At 41.2% G+C, this 17024-nt stretch overlaps 1 protein-coding gene across 4 annotated transcripts in view; it reads right to left on the bottom strand.

Moving 5' to 3' along the window:
• The window catches only part of SGCG (sarcoglycan gamma), a 146983-nt gene that overhangs the window by 54264 nt on the left and 75695 nt on the right, over nucleotides 1-17024 (bottom strand). For all 4 annotated transcript variants that reach the window (XM_049646719.1, XM_049646717.1, XM_049646718.1 and 1 more), the window contains exons 3-5: nucleotides 14947-15048; nucleotides 9707-9794; nucleotides 1294-1413 (exon numbers count right to left, since the gene is read on the bottom strand). In XM_049646719.1, coding sequence (XP_049502676.1) covers nucleotides 1294-1413; nucleotides 9707-9794; nucleotides 14947-15048 — 310 coding nt within the window. The remainder of the gene's footprint in view (nucleotides 1-1293; nucleotides 1414-9706; nucleotides 9795-14946; nucleotides 15049-17024) is intronic.

Raw genomic sequence — 17024 nt, 5'->3', positions numbered from 1 at the left:
ACTGTCTTTCTCATTACATTTTTATAGAAGCTCAGCAGGTAAATTTCACACATGTTCTGGACATTTTTTTTCACAAAATTGCTTTTTTTCAGTCCTAAAAGTGATTCTTATAAGAATCCCACCCAATCTTTATTTCCAAGAGAGACAATTTTTTTGTAGCAATAGAAGGACTCCAAGTGCTTGATACAATGAGAATAAAAGAAACTCTGGACAAGGTTCTTTTGCAAAACCATATGGAAAAGAGATACTTGAATATCATACAGACGACAGAGGAATTTATAAGTCTTTGGGTTACCCTAATTGGAAAGAGATAAAGGGTAACAATATGGTGGAAGAAAAGAGTAAGCAAAGATTTATGAGGAGGATTTCATTCTTCCAGGAGAGTATCAAGAATTAAAAAAACAAACATTACGAAGAAGAGTCAACAAATTCAACTACTTTTTCTTACCTGCCTGACAATTTCCAGAGTAAACTTGCCAAAAGTAAAATATGCTTTTGTGGAAGTGTATTCTACGGGATTTTGTTTTTCTCAAGAGTTCCTACGTATAAATGGATAAAGAAAATGTGATATTTATATATGCAATGGAATATAACTCAGCCATAAAAAGAAGGAAATCTTGCCATTTGCAACAATATGGATGGACCATGAGGGAATTATGCTAAGTGAAGTCAGTCAGAGAAAGACAAATACTGTGTGATCTTACGTACATGTAGAATCTAAAAAAGAAACCAAACTCAGAGATACAGAGAACATACTGATGGTTGTCAGAGGCAGGAGATGGGGTTGGGCAAAATGGGTGAAGGGCATCAAAAGGGACAAACTTCTAGTTATAAAATATCCCTAAGTCCTAGGGATATGATGTACAGCATGGTGACTAGAGTTAACAATGCTGTATTGGGTATTTGAAAGTTGCTAAGAGAATAGATCTTGAATCTAACATAACACGAATCACTGAATTCTACTACCAACATTTATTGCACTACATGGTGACTGACTAAAAGTTTTTAAAAAATAAACAGATAAAGAGCACTACATTAAAGAACCTATATTCACACACACACACACACACACACACACACACACACACATTGTATGTTAACTACACTGCAATTAAAATAAAAAAGTAAAAGTTCTTGTCACTAGAAAAAAACTTCCGTGTGGTGATCGACATTAACTAGACTTACCGGGGGACCATTTCACAATATATACAGATATCAAATCATTATGTTGTTCACCTGAAACTAATGTTATCTATGAATTATATCTCAATTAAGGAAAAAGTTATCACACACCTGTTACTCGAAGTTTATCTGTACCAACCACAACTTCCTTTTCATCGACAGTAAAGAGTGGCTTGCCATCCTTGGAGTTGATCTGGAAGTGTTGACTCTGGACCTCTACCATTTTGGGACCTGCACGAGTCATTAAAACAGTTTATTAAGAAGTGTTTACTATACGTACTGTCAAAATCTCTTTTTACACAGGCCACATCACCCAGCAATACCTGTTTACTAAATATATAAAATCCGTTACCAACAGTATTTTTTAAAAATTTTGTGATTAAACTTTTTACGTTCTGAGCCTAAATCTATGATATTATTAAAATTAATTTATGTCGAATACATGCTAATCTACAAAGCACAAATGTATGGAGGTGGTGAATCACTCACTAGGTTGTACACCTGACCCAAAGGTAGCCCTGTTTGTCAATTATACTCAAATTAAAAAAAAAAAATTAAAAAGAACAAGAAAGCGTTAATCTATGTCACATAAAAGAATAAATCATTTAAAAGTGAAGTTTTTCAAGTTAAAACTAGCCAAAAATAACATAATTTGTCTACTCAGCTTATGTAAATTTGTAATCTTTTGAGTATTAGCCAACTAAGGATTTTGTATTCTGAAACGTAAGGTTTGCGAAAGACCATTTTTATCTAATGTTTACTCACGCTCTAGAGAGCGTGAGTGGGGGAAGGGCAGAGAGAGGGGGACAGAGGATCCAAAGCGGGCTCTGCATGGACAGCAGCCAGCCCGACGTGGGGCTCAAACTCAGGAACCGCAAGATCATGACCTGAGCCAAAGTTGGACGCTCAACCGACTGAGCCACCCAGGCGCCCCATGAATGACCATTTTAAGAGTGGCTCACTTTCAAAGCATAAGAGACTCTTAAAAACAGAGAACAAACGGGGGGCTGATGGGGGGTGGGGGGGGGGGGGGGGTGGGTGAAGGGTATTGAGGAGGGCACCTTTTGGGATGAGCACTGGGTGTTGTATGGAAACCAATTTGACAATAAATTTCATATATAAAATAAAATAAAACAAAATAAAATAAAATAAAATAAAATAAAATAAAATAAAATAAAATAAAATAAAAATAAAATAAAATAAAATAAATTTGAAATCTAAAAAAGAAAAAAAAAAAAAAGAATGGCTGACTTTAATGGCCAAAGCCAGCCCAGAAGATGAATCCTACTCAGATTCCCTTATGGCGTTTTTGTCATTCTCTTCACTCCCTCCTTCTTTGTATTTCAGTGACAACAGCAACACTTTCCTGTCCCAGTTTCATCTCCTTAGGTGAGCTGTGGACTCACTGCTTTAGACTCCCTTTAGACTCACAAGGTTTGGGGAGTGTTCCCACGTGCCCGGGGACCGGGGATGCTGTGCCCTCAAGAGCATATGTGACCTTGTTCCATTTCCCTTGCCCACACTCAGGCATTCACCATTTTATGTCTCTTAATTCTTTGTGTTTCCAATCTTTCTAACCCTGGAGCATAACGGATTAATCTCTCCAGGACACAGCTCCGAGCATTCGCTCAAGGAACTACACGCGTTCCCTAATCCTTCTGTAGGTTTGCTTTATATTCTTGTCCGGGAGAGTAAATGTACTGAGAAAATGGATATCTTACAGTCTTTGAGTGTGTGTTCCTGTATCACTCCCACTACTCATTAAAGTTGAGGGATACCTAACTAGAAATTAAATAGAAGCTCTTCAGTGAATACATTAAACAGTGTTGGATATGGTCACCAATGTATTCTTACGTTATTTCATGAATCAATACTGCAAAAGCCTTCATTTACCTATGTCTGTGTGTATGTGTAGGACAGTTATAAAGTGGACCACATTTCTCTATCTTTCCTCTATGTCTTAATCTTCTTTCTCTTAAGGAAACCTGACTTTATTTTTTGGATGGTGGCCTGTATTTTTGCTCATCTACACTTTCACCCAGACTCAGTCACTCAGGGGTTCAGTGGCACCATTTATCTCTTCTGGATCACGGATATACCTTAGACATTTATCATATAAGTACTGATTCGCATTAAATGATGAATATTGAGTTATCTGAATTTAAAATTGAGAGGGGGAAAAAAAAACCTGGAATAATTTCTCCAGTAAGACTTCACTGTTTAGCTTACTGGAGACTCATATCACAGTTCTAGGGGGCTTGATTAAGTAAAAAGGGTTAAACAACATGATTTTTTTTTCTGTAACCATTGTTTCACATACGGTGACGAAATGTTCAACGAGTTTAGTTGCATAATTTTCATGAGTAGGGAAACCATATAAACCCTTACTCAAGTCCAAGTAAATGCAGGGGCGCCTGGGTGGCTCAGTCAGTTAAGCGTCTGACTTTGGCTCAGGTCATGATCCCATGGTTTCTGAGTTTAAGCCCCGCATCGGACTCTGAACTGACAGTGTGGAGCCTATTTGGAATTCTCTCCTCTCTCTCTCTCTCTCTCTCTCTCTCTCTCTCTCAAAAATAAAGATACAAACTTAAGAAAAAGAAAATGCAAAAATATGACTCTTGATCATAGGGTCATGAGTTTGAGCCCCACGTTGGGTGTAGAGATTACTAAAAATAATAATAATAATAATAATAATAATAATAAACTTTAAAAAATGTAAAAAACTGAGTGTACCACTCAGCACATATTTATGGCATTTTTTTTATGTTCGAGGTTTTGTGCTAAGAACCTTGGATATATAAACAAGTGGGATATAGCTCACAACTTAGTGCACTGAAAAGCGAAGCATATAAACCTAGTTTCAGGACAAATTGGTAAGCGCTATGATACAAGCATGGGCAGTGTTTAATGAGAACCCGGGATCCATGGTCTGTCCTTGTGGGTCAGGAATGGCACCCTGGGGAAATGATGTCTGAGCTGACCTTGAAGAAAGACTTTCCATTTCCCTGATGAAGGGAGAATGAGGCATGCCAGGTAGAGGGAAATACTAGAGGAAAGGCTCAGAAGTGAATAGAATTCCGTCTTCATTTTATTAAAAACAAGGAGGCATCGAATGTTAACTTTAAACACGTTTCCACTTCAGAAAACATCATTCCCTAGCCCATAACCACAGGGATAATCATCTCTTAAAATAACTGAGTTTCTAATTAATCTTTTAAATTTTATTAATATTCTACTTGTTTTTATGAACCTCGCTGGACACTGATTAGAGCCAAGCAAATAATCTTCTTCTGCAGTGGAGCTAAGAGATGAAATTCAAACTCTACCTTGGTGGTAAAAAAAACAAGAGCTATCTGGTAAAGGAAAATTTTTAACGAGCGGCTTTGGTACAAAGAAGGAAATGAAAAATGAAAGAAATAAATAAAGGACGGTTTTAGGACCTGACTAATTAAGTTTGTGAAACTGGCCGAAGGGTTTTCTCCGGTGAAAATACAACCAAGTTTTTCCTGACATACAGAATCCCTGACAGCTTTGATTGCATGTGTGATTCCCTCCTCACCCCTCTGCCTCAGTCCCGGCCCCCCAGCCTCTTCCCAGGCAGCCGGGCAGGGAGCCAGTCTATTTCGGCCTTATGCTTCCTCTATTTCTTTTGGCCACAAATGAGCAAACACATGTATCTTTCCTTCTAGCCCTTTCCTACTTCCATGAAGGGTAGCCTACAATAGGTAAGCTTCTGCACTTTACTTTTATCGCTTACAAATATGCCCCGGGAGTTACTCCGAATCAATTCATAGGCGTCTTCCTTATTCTTTTTAACAGATGCATGGTATTCACGCGAATGCACTGTGGTTATTCAACAGTTCACCCGTACATCTGGATATTTAAGTAGTTTTTGAAGTTTCTTTCAAAATGTTTATTTTTGGGAGAGAGGGCGAGTGAGTGCATGCTATTGGGGGAGGGGCAGAGAGAGAGGAAGACAGAGGATCCAAAGCGGGCTCTGGGCTGTCAGCGCAGAGCCCGGTGCGGGGCTCAAACCCATGAGCCAGGAGATCGTGACCTGAGCCGAAGTCAGGTTGAGCCACCCAGGTGCCCCTGCCCCTTTGTCTTTTTTTGTGGAACCGGAAAGTGGATTCATTTAGGTTTTCTTCCGAACCTACTGTTTCTGGTTTGTCTTTTCAGCCACTGTAGTTGCCGGTTTTGTCTCCTCTTTAGACTTGGGTTCTTATGAAAATGTTCGATATCCTTAAGTGGGCGTCACTTGTCTCTGGGCCCACTGGTGGTATTTCAATACACTTAATTTTGGGGTTTCCTGGGGGAAGTACTATTTGTTCCTCAGTTGGAGAAAAATCCAGGTGGAGTTTCTGGAAGTCTTTCCGGGTTAGAATCTGCTGAAGGCACAAGTTTTGGATTTCCCCTCTGAGAGCGTGCCGGTCAGATTCTTGGCAAATGCTTGCTGTTCTACAGGGAAGAGTGGTCCGTGTCAACCCATTCACCATCGACATCCTCCCCTCCCTGAGACCGGCACTTCCCCACCCATCTGTCATTCTCTTCCTCTTCTTTTGAATTCTAGAATGTCCGCTTCTGAGATGCAATCTAGCATCGAATTCTCCGTATTCTTGTACTCGTGCTTCTATCGAGGCCTCCGTAGGCTCACTCCAGGATTTCTTCTGCAACATCTGCGGATATGGTGCTCAGGAGAGCTGAACCAAAGTTCCAGACGATGTCATCACAGTTTTCTTTTTGTGTGTTTTACACAAGACCAGATCTTGGAGGGGTCTCGGTCATAGCCAGAGGACAAGTTGCTGTCTTGGAATAGTGTTGATTACTACTGTCATGACTTTCCTAGACCTTTGGTCAATTACAAACTTGTTGGCCTCAGCTTTGAGCAATGATGGCACGCTTGGGCAGCAAACAGAAGGCTCTTGGTTATTTCTCTTCGACGGGGCTGCAGAAACCCCTGCCCAAAGGATTGAAGCTAAAGAGAAAAAGTGCATGAATTCCCACCAGTCTGGAGAAAAGGTCCCTGAGCATCACCCTTACTTCAAATCTCTTGTCAAAACTTGCTGTGTGTTTTAGTAATTTATTTGCTAACCTGGGGGGGGGGGGTCACTAATCAAGCGGCTGAAATGTCAAACATGTCTGTCACTGTCCTGCTTTGGTCTCTCGAGGATATTCTTACATCCACAGCCTGTTGCGACCCTGTGCTGTGTTTGGAGCGTCTCTTCCCTGGGGCGTGCTGCACCAGAAGGTCCCCTGTCTTCAGGTTTGCAGTCACTGTCCTCTGTCTCCTTTTCCCTGGGAAGGATTGCAAAGCAGCAATATCTAGGTAACTTCAGAGAAACATGCAGCTGGGATAGCACTGGTATTTTTGGCCTCATCTCTGATGTTTCTTCTGCTGAGTTCAATCATTACCCCCAAAGATATCTTGGCTGCAGGTGCACTGCTGTTCCTTAATAGTGGGTCCATGAAACTCTGCAATACTACATTCACTTTATCCTTCTGTTTTACATTTCTGTTCTTGATATTAGTCACGCTCTGGGTATACAAAGGCTTTTGCAGAAGCTTACCATGGCTATGCATAAGTTCCAAGAACCCGAACCAACTTAATGGGTTAATGAGATTCTTACTTCTCAGCTTTGCTATTCGAACACCTGGATCTAAGACAGTGTGATTGTGACAGAGGACATCTTTCAGCACCCAGGAAAATGATTTGGGTGTCTGCGTGATGGTGACCAAATTGAGCCATAAACATTACCAGCCTCCCCAGTGGGTTCATTTGGTTGTTATCTGAAAATCCCCAGTTGGATTGGTAGTGACCATAACTCTAGAGGAATCGCAGGGCAGAGAGGCCAGCGGCCCTGCTTGATCAAACTCTATACCGACTGCCAGTTGCCGGAAAGCTGGCGGTTCCCCAGGAACCACTGGCTGCAGCCCGGCTCGGTCCTCAGAAAACCCGTACTGTCAAACCCGACCAGCCCTCCTGTGTAAACTTTTTTAAGCTAACCAGAATTTGTCTCTGTTATTTGAAATCAAAAGAAAATGACTGGTAGGCAACCAGAGCTGAACTCACAGTTAGTAAGTTTCCCGTTATTTTGCTATGAGTTGGTATCTTTCAGCTCAAGGATTTAGAGTGTTAGCTATTGTTCATGTCGGTGTTTGACTTCTTTGGGGATTTAAGACTTTTGGTTTCGACCGTACTGGTTGCCATTATTTTCAGTGGTTTAGTAATGAGCAAGTATTCATTTCATTACATGGGATGAATTTGCCTAGTTCACATAAATTACATTTTAATATCCAGGTTGGCTACATTTAACTTCTTCCCGGAAACGTGAGGCCGGAACGGCTGTGATTGCGGAAGTCGTTTCCTTGAAAATACCCTCGGTGAGCCAGGTCCGCCACATAGCAGAGGCTTTTCAACCAAGGGTTTAAGAAAAATCACCAGCTTTAACATTATATCAAGCACGAAACACCCAGGTTAAAACTCAAGATTTAAGGTGAACAATTTAAACCAACGTAATTCTAATGGGAAAATTTTTTTTTAAACTTTTTTTAAGTAAATTCCTTGGTGACAAAAATGGTAACCATATTTGCAGGAAATAGGGCCATAATTTAAGGAAACTGGTGTGCCATAATTTAAGGAAATCTGATTGGAGAGAGGGAGTGGTACATTCCAGGCTGAGGGAGAGAAGTCCTGGGGTTTGCTTTTCCTGCTAAACTACTAATTTCTGCTAACTCCTGGTTTGGCTTGTTCTGCTAAGTAGCTGTGTTCTTGAGCAAATTCACTTTTCACTGCTTCCGTTTTTTTTCATTCATGGAATTGGAGGCAGATTTTTTTCACATCTAACTCTCTTTTTTTAAAATTTTAAAAAAATTTTAAAAAGTGTTTTATTTGTGGGGGGGGGAGAGCATCAGTGGGGGAGGGGCAGAGAGAGAGGGAGACATAGGATTGGAAAAAGGCTCCAGGCTCTGAGCTGTCAGCACAGAGCCTGATGCAGGGTTTGGACCCACGAACTGTGAGATCATGACCGAAGTCGGAAACTTAACGGATTGAGCCACCCAGGTGCCCCTAACTCTCTTGTATGATATATGAAAATCTACATTCAACAAAAAATTAAATGAGGAAATAAGTATTTGTAGTAAATCATTTTTATAAGAATATAAAGGGAGTCTTTTACTTGTGGGGCTCCTAAGGGGTACGTACATATTATTTACATGTGACAGCATATAGAAAGTGCATGTAGGCATCCAACAAATGGCAAATGAATGACAAAAGATGAGCAAAAATCCCTCAAACATATAAAAGCTACAGCCAAAGAAGTCTGTGAAATAATAGTAAAGATAAATCATAATCCTACATAATCTTTCAAGAAAATATGATTTGATTTTAGACACGTTTCAAGAACATGTACACTGAATAAACTCAGGTTCATGTCTGGAACCACTGAGAATCTCACTGGACTTAGTGATCGAACAAACTTCTAAGCAAAAGAGAAGTAAGTTATGAAGATTAAAGCAGAACATATAATATGGAACTTGTGTATCAACATGATAAAAAGGAATCATCAGGCTAATATACGGCTGCAGTTTCCAATGTAACATTATTCTGTTTCGTAAAAAAGAGACGTTGAAAGTTACCAGTTTGTGCTGGTGGGACACTTTTCATGTTTTCCCATAAACCAGAAGGCCACTCAGTTTCTTAGATTTGGCACATGTATAGACTGCTGATAGTATAGAGAAAGGATACACATTCCTTTCACTAGGTGAAAGCAATTTCTTCCTTTCATTTCTTCCACCTATGATCTTTCTCGGTAATCCTTTGTTTCTCACTGTAGAAGAGTTCATGTGATCTCACTGCTGGGTGAGCTTACTCTCTGGTCTTAGCTGGTTGGATAGGATACATAGCTGCCCCCGGGCAGTTGGTTACACACATTACTTGGGCCAATTAGAGTACTTTCTTGTGAATTTAGAATTCATGAAACTAAAGACCACGCTGGCTGGTGTTGAGAAGCACAGCCTATCAGATGAAGAACCAGAGAGGTCCTGTACGTCCTACAGAGTTAGAACCGATGTGGCCAAGTGAAAATAATGGGCAGAGATGCTGTAGAAAGGAGGGGTACATGGGCGAGGAGAAAGGGAAGGTGAAGGAGGGGGTGGGGAGAGGAAGAGAGAGAGAGAATCTTTTGGCTCTTAGCCCCTGGTCTCTGTTCTTTTGAGGCCAGATACTTTGGCTCCTTTCCTTTGGTCTCTGAGATTCCTTTGCGTTCTGTACTAATCATGTGTCTTTTACTACCTTGAATGGTCCTCTATTTCTTGGAATCGCAATAACTTTAATTAAAATATCTCAGACTGTCTCCCTCGTGATGCCAACTATTCTCTGCAGTCAACACAGCATGATATTTAGAAAACTCGTACTGCAATTGTTCATGAGTAACTGTGAATTCTTCAGAAGAGAGATGTGTATCCATTCAGCACAACTATCCACGGACCACTCACATGCAAAGCACTGTGAAGAGGTTAGACTCACCCACTTTTAACCTGCCTGTGACCTCCCCTTCAGAGTTGCGTGCGTTGACGGTCACATTCTGAGTTGACTGCAGAAGCAGAGATGAATCCTAGAAGGGCATTTACAAAATGTGACAAATACATACTATTCACTCATTTACTCACTTATTTTTAGAGAGACATATTTTTCGACTTATTTTTAGCGTGTACATGTGCATTCCCGTGGGCAGGAACAACCAAAGGGATGGAGAGGGAGAATCTTCAGCAGGCTCCGCACTCAGCGCATCGGTGTAGAGCCCAACGCGGGGCTTGATCTCACGATCCTGGGATCATGACCTGAGCCAAAGTCAAGAGTCAAACACTCAAGTGACTGAGCCACCCGGGCACCCCAATGAATAGACAGTATTCAAAATGACTGTGGGGCACCCGGGTGGCTCGGTCGGTTAAGCGTCCGATTTTAGCTCAGGTCACGATCTCGCGGTTCGTGGGTTCGAGCCCCACGTCGGGCTGTGTGCTGACAGCTCAGGGTCTGGAGCCTGCTTGGGATTCTGTGTCTCCCTCTCTCTCTGCCCCTCCCCACTCACGCTCTGTCTCTCTCTCTCTCTCCAAAATAAACAAACATTAAAAATTTTAAATAAAAAATAAAATGACTGTATATTTATATTCATATATAAATTTAGGATTTATATAAGATACTTTTTCCATAGTCAGAGATCCTGTGGCCCTACACAGTATTTTAAAATCTTGGATTATACTATGTTAAAAGAGTACATGAAAATTTTTTACTCCAACAGTTTCAAACAATACGTATTTATTATATTATTGCTTTTGTGGGTCAGGAGTCTAGGCACAGGCTACCTTGGTCCCCTGTTCAGGGTCTCAAGGGGACTGAAGGGCTGAGGATTCATTCCAGACTCAAGAGCTTCTTCTAAGCTCATGTGGTTGGTGGCAAAATCCATTTCCTTGCTGCTACAGGGTGTCCTAACTCCTTTTTTCATAAATTATAATATTTTTATGGGTTCGCACTGCTCGCATGCAATGGCTAGAGTGTACCACGTTAGCTCTCTGGGTGAAGATCTAAAATAATCGAGTTTTAATCAGTGTTTTTTCCTGTTCCAAGGAATAAAAATTTCTTAATAAAATATTAAAATATTAAAATTTTTTTAATATCTATGTCCAGGACATGACATATTTTTAGAAGATAAATCAGAGCATGGTTAGTTCTTCTGTAAGAAACACCACATTACTTATTTTCAACATGTAAAGCCTTTTCACAACTTCACAAGAGCTTTTTAAAATTTATCAGATATCTATATTTTTTAAACTTTTGTTGGAAGATAAGGTGGCTTTATGTCATAAGCACCTCCTGTGGTATCATAGTTCCGAATGGCTGGTTTTGCATTACAGAAGATTGTTTGCTTTTATATAAGCAATTTTCTTCAAAAAAGAACGCAACAATTTGGCTGTTGGATTCACGCGGGTTTATGATCCATTCAGAGGGAACCGAATGTCTTCCAAAGTCGTAGCGAGTACTGTGATTTTTCAGAAGGAAAGAAGTTTCAGGAACGCTCTGGAACTCTGGCAGGTCCGAAATTCTCCCCATCGCTTTGTGGAAGCAGATGACCTATCGGCATCTCGTGTTTCATCCACTGATGTGACCTTGATATTTGTCTTCACATTGCTCAAAACTAAGTAGCACGGTAAGAGTTAACGGTTTACCGGTTTCTTACGTAGAGCCTTGGCGTGCAGGGGTGTGAGGAGGGGCTCACCTCCCGCCGCCTCTGGGCTCTCCCTGTGTGGTGGCCTCCTCAATGGTGAGCTTTAGCCTGTGAGCTTTAGGTTGGCTGCTCTTCCTTGGACTGCCGGCCATATCTTCTCAACTCGGGGAGGACCCCTGCCTCTTCGTTGGCCCCCCTCCCTCACCGTGGCCTTCGAAACTCTCTGCAAGTAGCAAACTGGGGCGGTCCTGGGGCTCGCCTCTTGTTTCCGCCTCTCAGAGAGAACTGTCCTGACCGCCACCGTCCAACGTCTGAAAACTGTCCCACTCCATTTTGGTGCTCTAACAGAATACCAGAGACTCGGTGGCTTATAAACAACAAAGGTTTCTTTCTCACAGTTCTGGAGACTGGGAAGTCCAAGGTCATGGTGCTGGCAGATTTGGTGTGTCCAGTGAGACTCACTTTCGGGTTCATAGAAGGGGCCTCCCGGCCTCCAGCTCACCTGGTGGAAGGGGTGAGGGAGCTGTCTGGGGCCTCCCTGATCAGGGCACTGATTCCCTCATGAGGAAGTCGCCAAAATCCCACCTCCTAATACCATCACCCTGGGGGTTAGGGTTTCAACATGTGAACTTCCAGGCCACAGCAAAAACCATGGTTTCTGATACATTTTCAAGTTTTTTAGTTGTTTAATAAAGCAGGTGAGTCCGTTCCCTGTTATTTGTCTCGTATTACCTGTTTTGATTTTTACATTTCTTGTCTTTTTCACAGAAGCTCCTCAAAAACAGCTTTATCTCTGTGAGATGCTTACGTGTGCTTTTCCAGTCATTTTCAGAATGATTATTTCTACTTAGTTGGAAGTTAATTCTCTTTTTGGGGAGTTTAGTTGGAATCCTTTTTTTAGATGAAGGCTTCCTTATGTGGTTTCCAGTCTCAGTCTCAAGCTTCCCTCTGTGGATGTATTTTGATTTCTGGATTTACCGAGCCTGTCTAAGGGCTTTCCCATTGTTTTCATTGAGACCCCTGGGTTTCTCAGCCTTGTCATGGTGGCTCAGGGCTCGTGTCCTCGGATGACATTCGGGTCTTGGTCTGGCATCTTTATTCAAGTCTGGGCAGTAGGTGCAACTATTTTCTGCCTTTCATTGCTGTCTCATGCAGTGGGTCTGGCTAGAGTCCCAAGCAGTCCCATCAGGCAACATTCTGGTCCCTGTGCCTCTGTGGGCTTTGACCGTAGCTGTCCCTGCCTCTTTCCAGGACTGCGAACTTCAAAGACAATCATTCCAAGTAAAGCTTTACCATTGCCTGTTTTGGTTTCATTTCATCTTTGACGATGTCTGTATGTTGCTAACTACAACTTTTTTGTTTTATCAGTTATAATTGCTATGTGCTTAGGTTAATAATGGGCAGGGTAGATGGTTATAAATCATGAGTTCCAGGCACAATCTTCACAGGACCTCATGTATTAGCTTTGAAGAGTTACCAAGTAATCACATGTTAGAAGCCAGAGTACCATGTTGAATTATATTTAGAATAAGGAAATTCTCTCACCTCAGCATTATACATAAATTAATATGTGCCAAATTTTGTAAATCCATTTCTGTAATTTTACGGAAAATTACCTCCTAGACTCATCTTTGAAAAGGAAACATAACTAATACATCAGTGCACACAGAATATATAAGACCTAATTTTGTTCAGTTAATCCAATTATTGGAAAGCCATATTAGTTACCAGATACTTTATAGCTCTGTGATCACATAATATCATTCCAAATGTTTCTATAATTTTATGTATCGATCGACATACTGCATCAATGCATCATTGTAAGAGTTTAATATATGATTATCTAAAATAATTGACATAATTTTGCTCCCTGATTTTTTTTAAGTATATGGAGATATGAAAAATCTGATAAGATATAACTAAAAGTACTATTAATTCCAGAATATTAAATTTGCTAGAACTAATCACCTGATTTCAGCCATCAGGCTATTTTACCAGTCTTCTCTCCTCAAAACTATAGGTAGGGAATTAGCCAACATAACTCTGGGGGGGGGAAATGGTTCTAATATTTAAATTCTTTGCTCACATCTGACTTCCCCCTTTACACAAGTTTGGGTTTATTCCTCATGTTTCCATATGACACGGCTATTTAATACACTGAAATGCCATCACGATTCACGTGTCTTAGCTCTTCAGCTAAGCTCACGGCATCTGGCTCACGCATGTATCAGCCTGTCCTATTCCAGGTCATTTGTGGGTTCCTCCTGTCAACTGAGACACTATCAGAAGTAATACAATAGTGCCTAAGAGCTACTAATGTGCCTTGCACTCTCGAGACTCCTTGGCAGTGTATTTATGTGCAAGTCTTACACGGCATCCCATTATGGTTGGTAGTAGGGCTTGGTGAGCGTTCTGATGGCTGTGTGGGGGTGTGCTTTACCCCTCCTATAAGACCACATGCTTCTCAGCGGTTGGCCTTTTGTATCCTTTCCGACTGCCCTAGAGTCACTCAAATAGCCTCAGCATGTAGGAGGTACTGACACCTCCTTTCACACGTGTAAACACGGGAGGAAAACGAAGAGTACACTCTTCATCCAACCGGTAGGTTACAGTTGGGTGAAGTCTCAACATGTCATTGAGATGACACCCAACCAATAATTTAGCAAAAGGTTTACCTTTACTACGAAGTCCATAGCATCACATGAAGAAAAATAGAACATATTACAAAAGCTATTTGACTGTGTTTCACGCTTGGCTCTATTTGTTACAAACTTCATGGAGGTAAACGAAGATAATACGGAGGCAGATTTATTTTTAAAGTCACACAATATTGAACAGATATGTTTAATCTACTTGTGGAGAATCCCACAGGACCATAATCTATAATTAACGTAATTAGTACAGAACATGCTACAATGAAACTAATTTCTTTCTAAACTTCTCAGATAATTTTTTTTTTTTTAAATTTTTTTTTTCAACGTTTATTTATTTATTTTTGGGACAGAGAGAGACAGAGCATGAACGGGGGAGGGGCAGAGAGAGAGGGAGACACAGAATCGGAAACAGGCTCCAGGCTCCGAGCCATCGGCCCAGAGCCCGACGCGGGGCTCGAACTCACAGACCGGGAGATCGTGACCTGGCTGAAGTCGGACGCTTAACCGACTGCGCCACCCAGGCGCCCCTAAACTTCTCAGATAATTTTAACTGCCTTGAGAAAAGTGTCTTTAAATTACCTGCACTAATGGAAAGAGGTTTAGATTGCCTTTGATAAAGGTTTTAATTACCAAACGTTTTTAATTATGGTTTCAATTTCTGAGGCCACCGAGTTCAGAGCTGAAGCACATGAAAATGGCGTCTTTCTATAATGTAATATCGGAAATAAGTTTTACAACCTTCTACCAAGCTTTTATAAAGCGTGTAACATGAATGCGTGTACATATGTACATTCTAAGAACTCTCTTCCGAAACAGCTGAATTTCTATGCTTAACGATTATTAATTTTTCATAAAACACAACATATTTACACGTTTCATCATTTTCTTACCACTCTGGAGTGTATTTCCTTGGCGTACAATGGGAATAAAAATTCTGACTCCCCTTCCAGGCGAAGACCATCCTTTGTAACACGCAAGTGACCCATTCCTGTCTGTTAAAAAGACGAGACAACAGAGATTTTGTTTTTGCTTTCCTTTTCACTTCTTCTAGTATCAGCTAAAATTATAGATGCATTTTCATAAATCTTCTACTGGCACTTTTCTGGATTTCTCTTACTTTGATTAAAACGTTAGTTGTTTTTATTAAATTGTCAATATTTCATTAACCCTTGCGTAATACAAAGGACTATTTAGGAAATACGTATGAGATTGAAAGAGTCACTTCACAATAAACACCCGAGAGTCGCCACCATGTAAGAAAAAGACTCTTACCATTACTATTTAAAACTGTTTTTTTTAAATTAAAATGTAATAAAATGGGCTGTTTTGAGGTGTACCGTTCTATGAGTTTTAACACGTGTAGCCACTGATACAACCAGGGTACATAACAGTTCCATCACCCCCACCCCCATGGTACCATTGAAAAAAAATTTTTTTAATATTTTTATTATTTTTTAATTTTTCAGAGAGAGAGAGAGAGAGAGAGAGAGAGAGAGAGAGAATCCAAAGCAGGGTCCAGGCTCTGAGCCGTCAGCACAGAGCCTGACGCAGGGCTTGAACTCATCAGCTGTGAGATCATGACCCGAGCTGAAGTCGGACACTCAACTGACTGAACCACCCAGGTGCCCCCCCACCCCCGCCACCATGACACCTTCTTGAGGTTTCATGTGTATCAGGTAAGTTTTACAATATAGCAACTGTTCGGTGGCCATTTCTTAAGCACAAAACCATATAGGAGGACGTGAAGCTCTATTCAAAGGGTCTGTTCTCAAAGAATTTTTCATCATGAAGAATGACCACAAAGGATAGAAGACTTAATTGTGGAGATCACCAGTGACCACCATGCTATTAAATCTCGTGGACATTTTTAAACTTCATTCTCTTTGCTTTCTCAGCAGCATTTAACACTGGACCTCTTTCTCATTGGTACCCTATCCTCACTCGATTTCCAGGACACCAGGCTCTCTTAGCTTCTCTCCTTGGCCTCCATATACATTCATCCTCCTCTGCCCAGCCCTGGACTGCTGGCTTCTTCAGCAGTCCGGCCCCTTCCTGTCCACAGGAAGGCCCCGTCCTGTCCTTCTCTGACCACACCCTCAGCTCCCAGTACCATCTCAGTGTGGAAATTGTCACCTGTTTTTATCTGCAGTTTACATTTTCTCTCCTGAGCTCCAGACCCATATATACAATTTCCATCTCTCCTTCCCTTTCGAAAGTTTGGTAACACCTAAATACAACAAACTGAATTCTGATCTCCCCTCTCTTCTGAGTCTAGAGTTAGATTTTAAAAAGGGAGAGTAGAATGGTCAGCTAAAATGGAACAATGACATTAAGCACAATTTTATACAGTGAGAGGTGACTTCCGGGACGGAGATCTGTTACTCTGAACCGATGCCACAGACTTCTCTTCCCAAGAACTCCACTGACTGATAAGCCCTGTTAACAAGAACCAGATTCAGTCTGGAATCATTCGGCCTGGCTAGCTGTCTGTGAGCCACCATTATGGCCCTCTTCCCAAACGTGGGTGTGGGAGCAGTGGATTTTGCACTGTGATTAATGGAAGTCCCTCAGTGCTGCTGGGCTTGGGTCAACCGACACCACACGCAGAGAAGCTTTCCCGAGTCACTCTTACATTTGTGACTGAGTGTGTAGCTTTGGAGGCGGGGCTCCAAATCTAAAAAGTTGACAGCCACTATGGTACAACTTCTCACAAAATGTAACCGTGCAGTTGTAAGACACAGTTTATGAAATGAAGCCAACATGAGCAATGTTGTAAGACCCATCATGTGTGTATAATAAACCAATTTTTAGCAGACAACTGCATCAGGAACTTTTGGTCCTAGAATTAGCCAAAGTGAGGTTCCAACATTGTACATTCAAATCTGAAAATCTGCTGTGGATTTCTGGGTTCAACCGAACAGATGCCAGGAGTTTTTCTGGACTCTGTTTCGCTACATCGGCAGAAAAC

The sequence above is a fragment of the Panthera uncia genome, assembly GCF_023721935.1.
Source record: "Panthera uncia isolate 11264 chromosome A1 unlocalized genomic scaffold, Puncia_PCG_1.0 HiC_scaffold_16, whole genome shotgun sequence".
Classification (NCBI taxonomy): domain Eukaryota; kingdom Metazoa; phylum Chordata; class Mammalia; order Carnivora; family Felidae; genus Panthera; species Panthera uncia.
The sequence above is the reverse complement of the archived record's forward strand: the minus strand, read 5'-3'. Positions and strand labels throughout refer to the sequence as shown.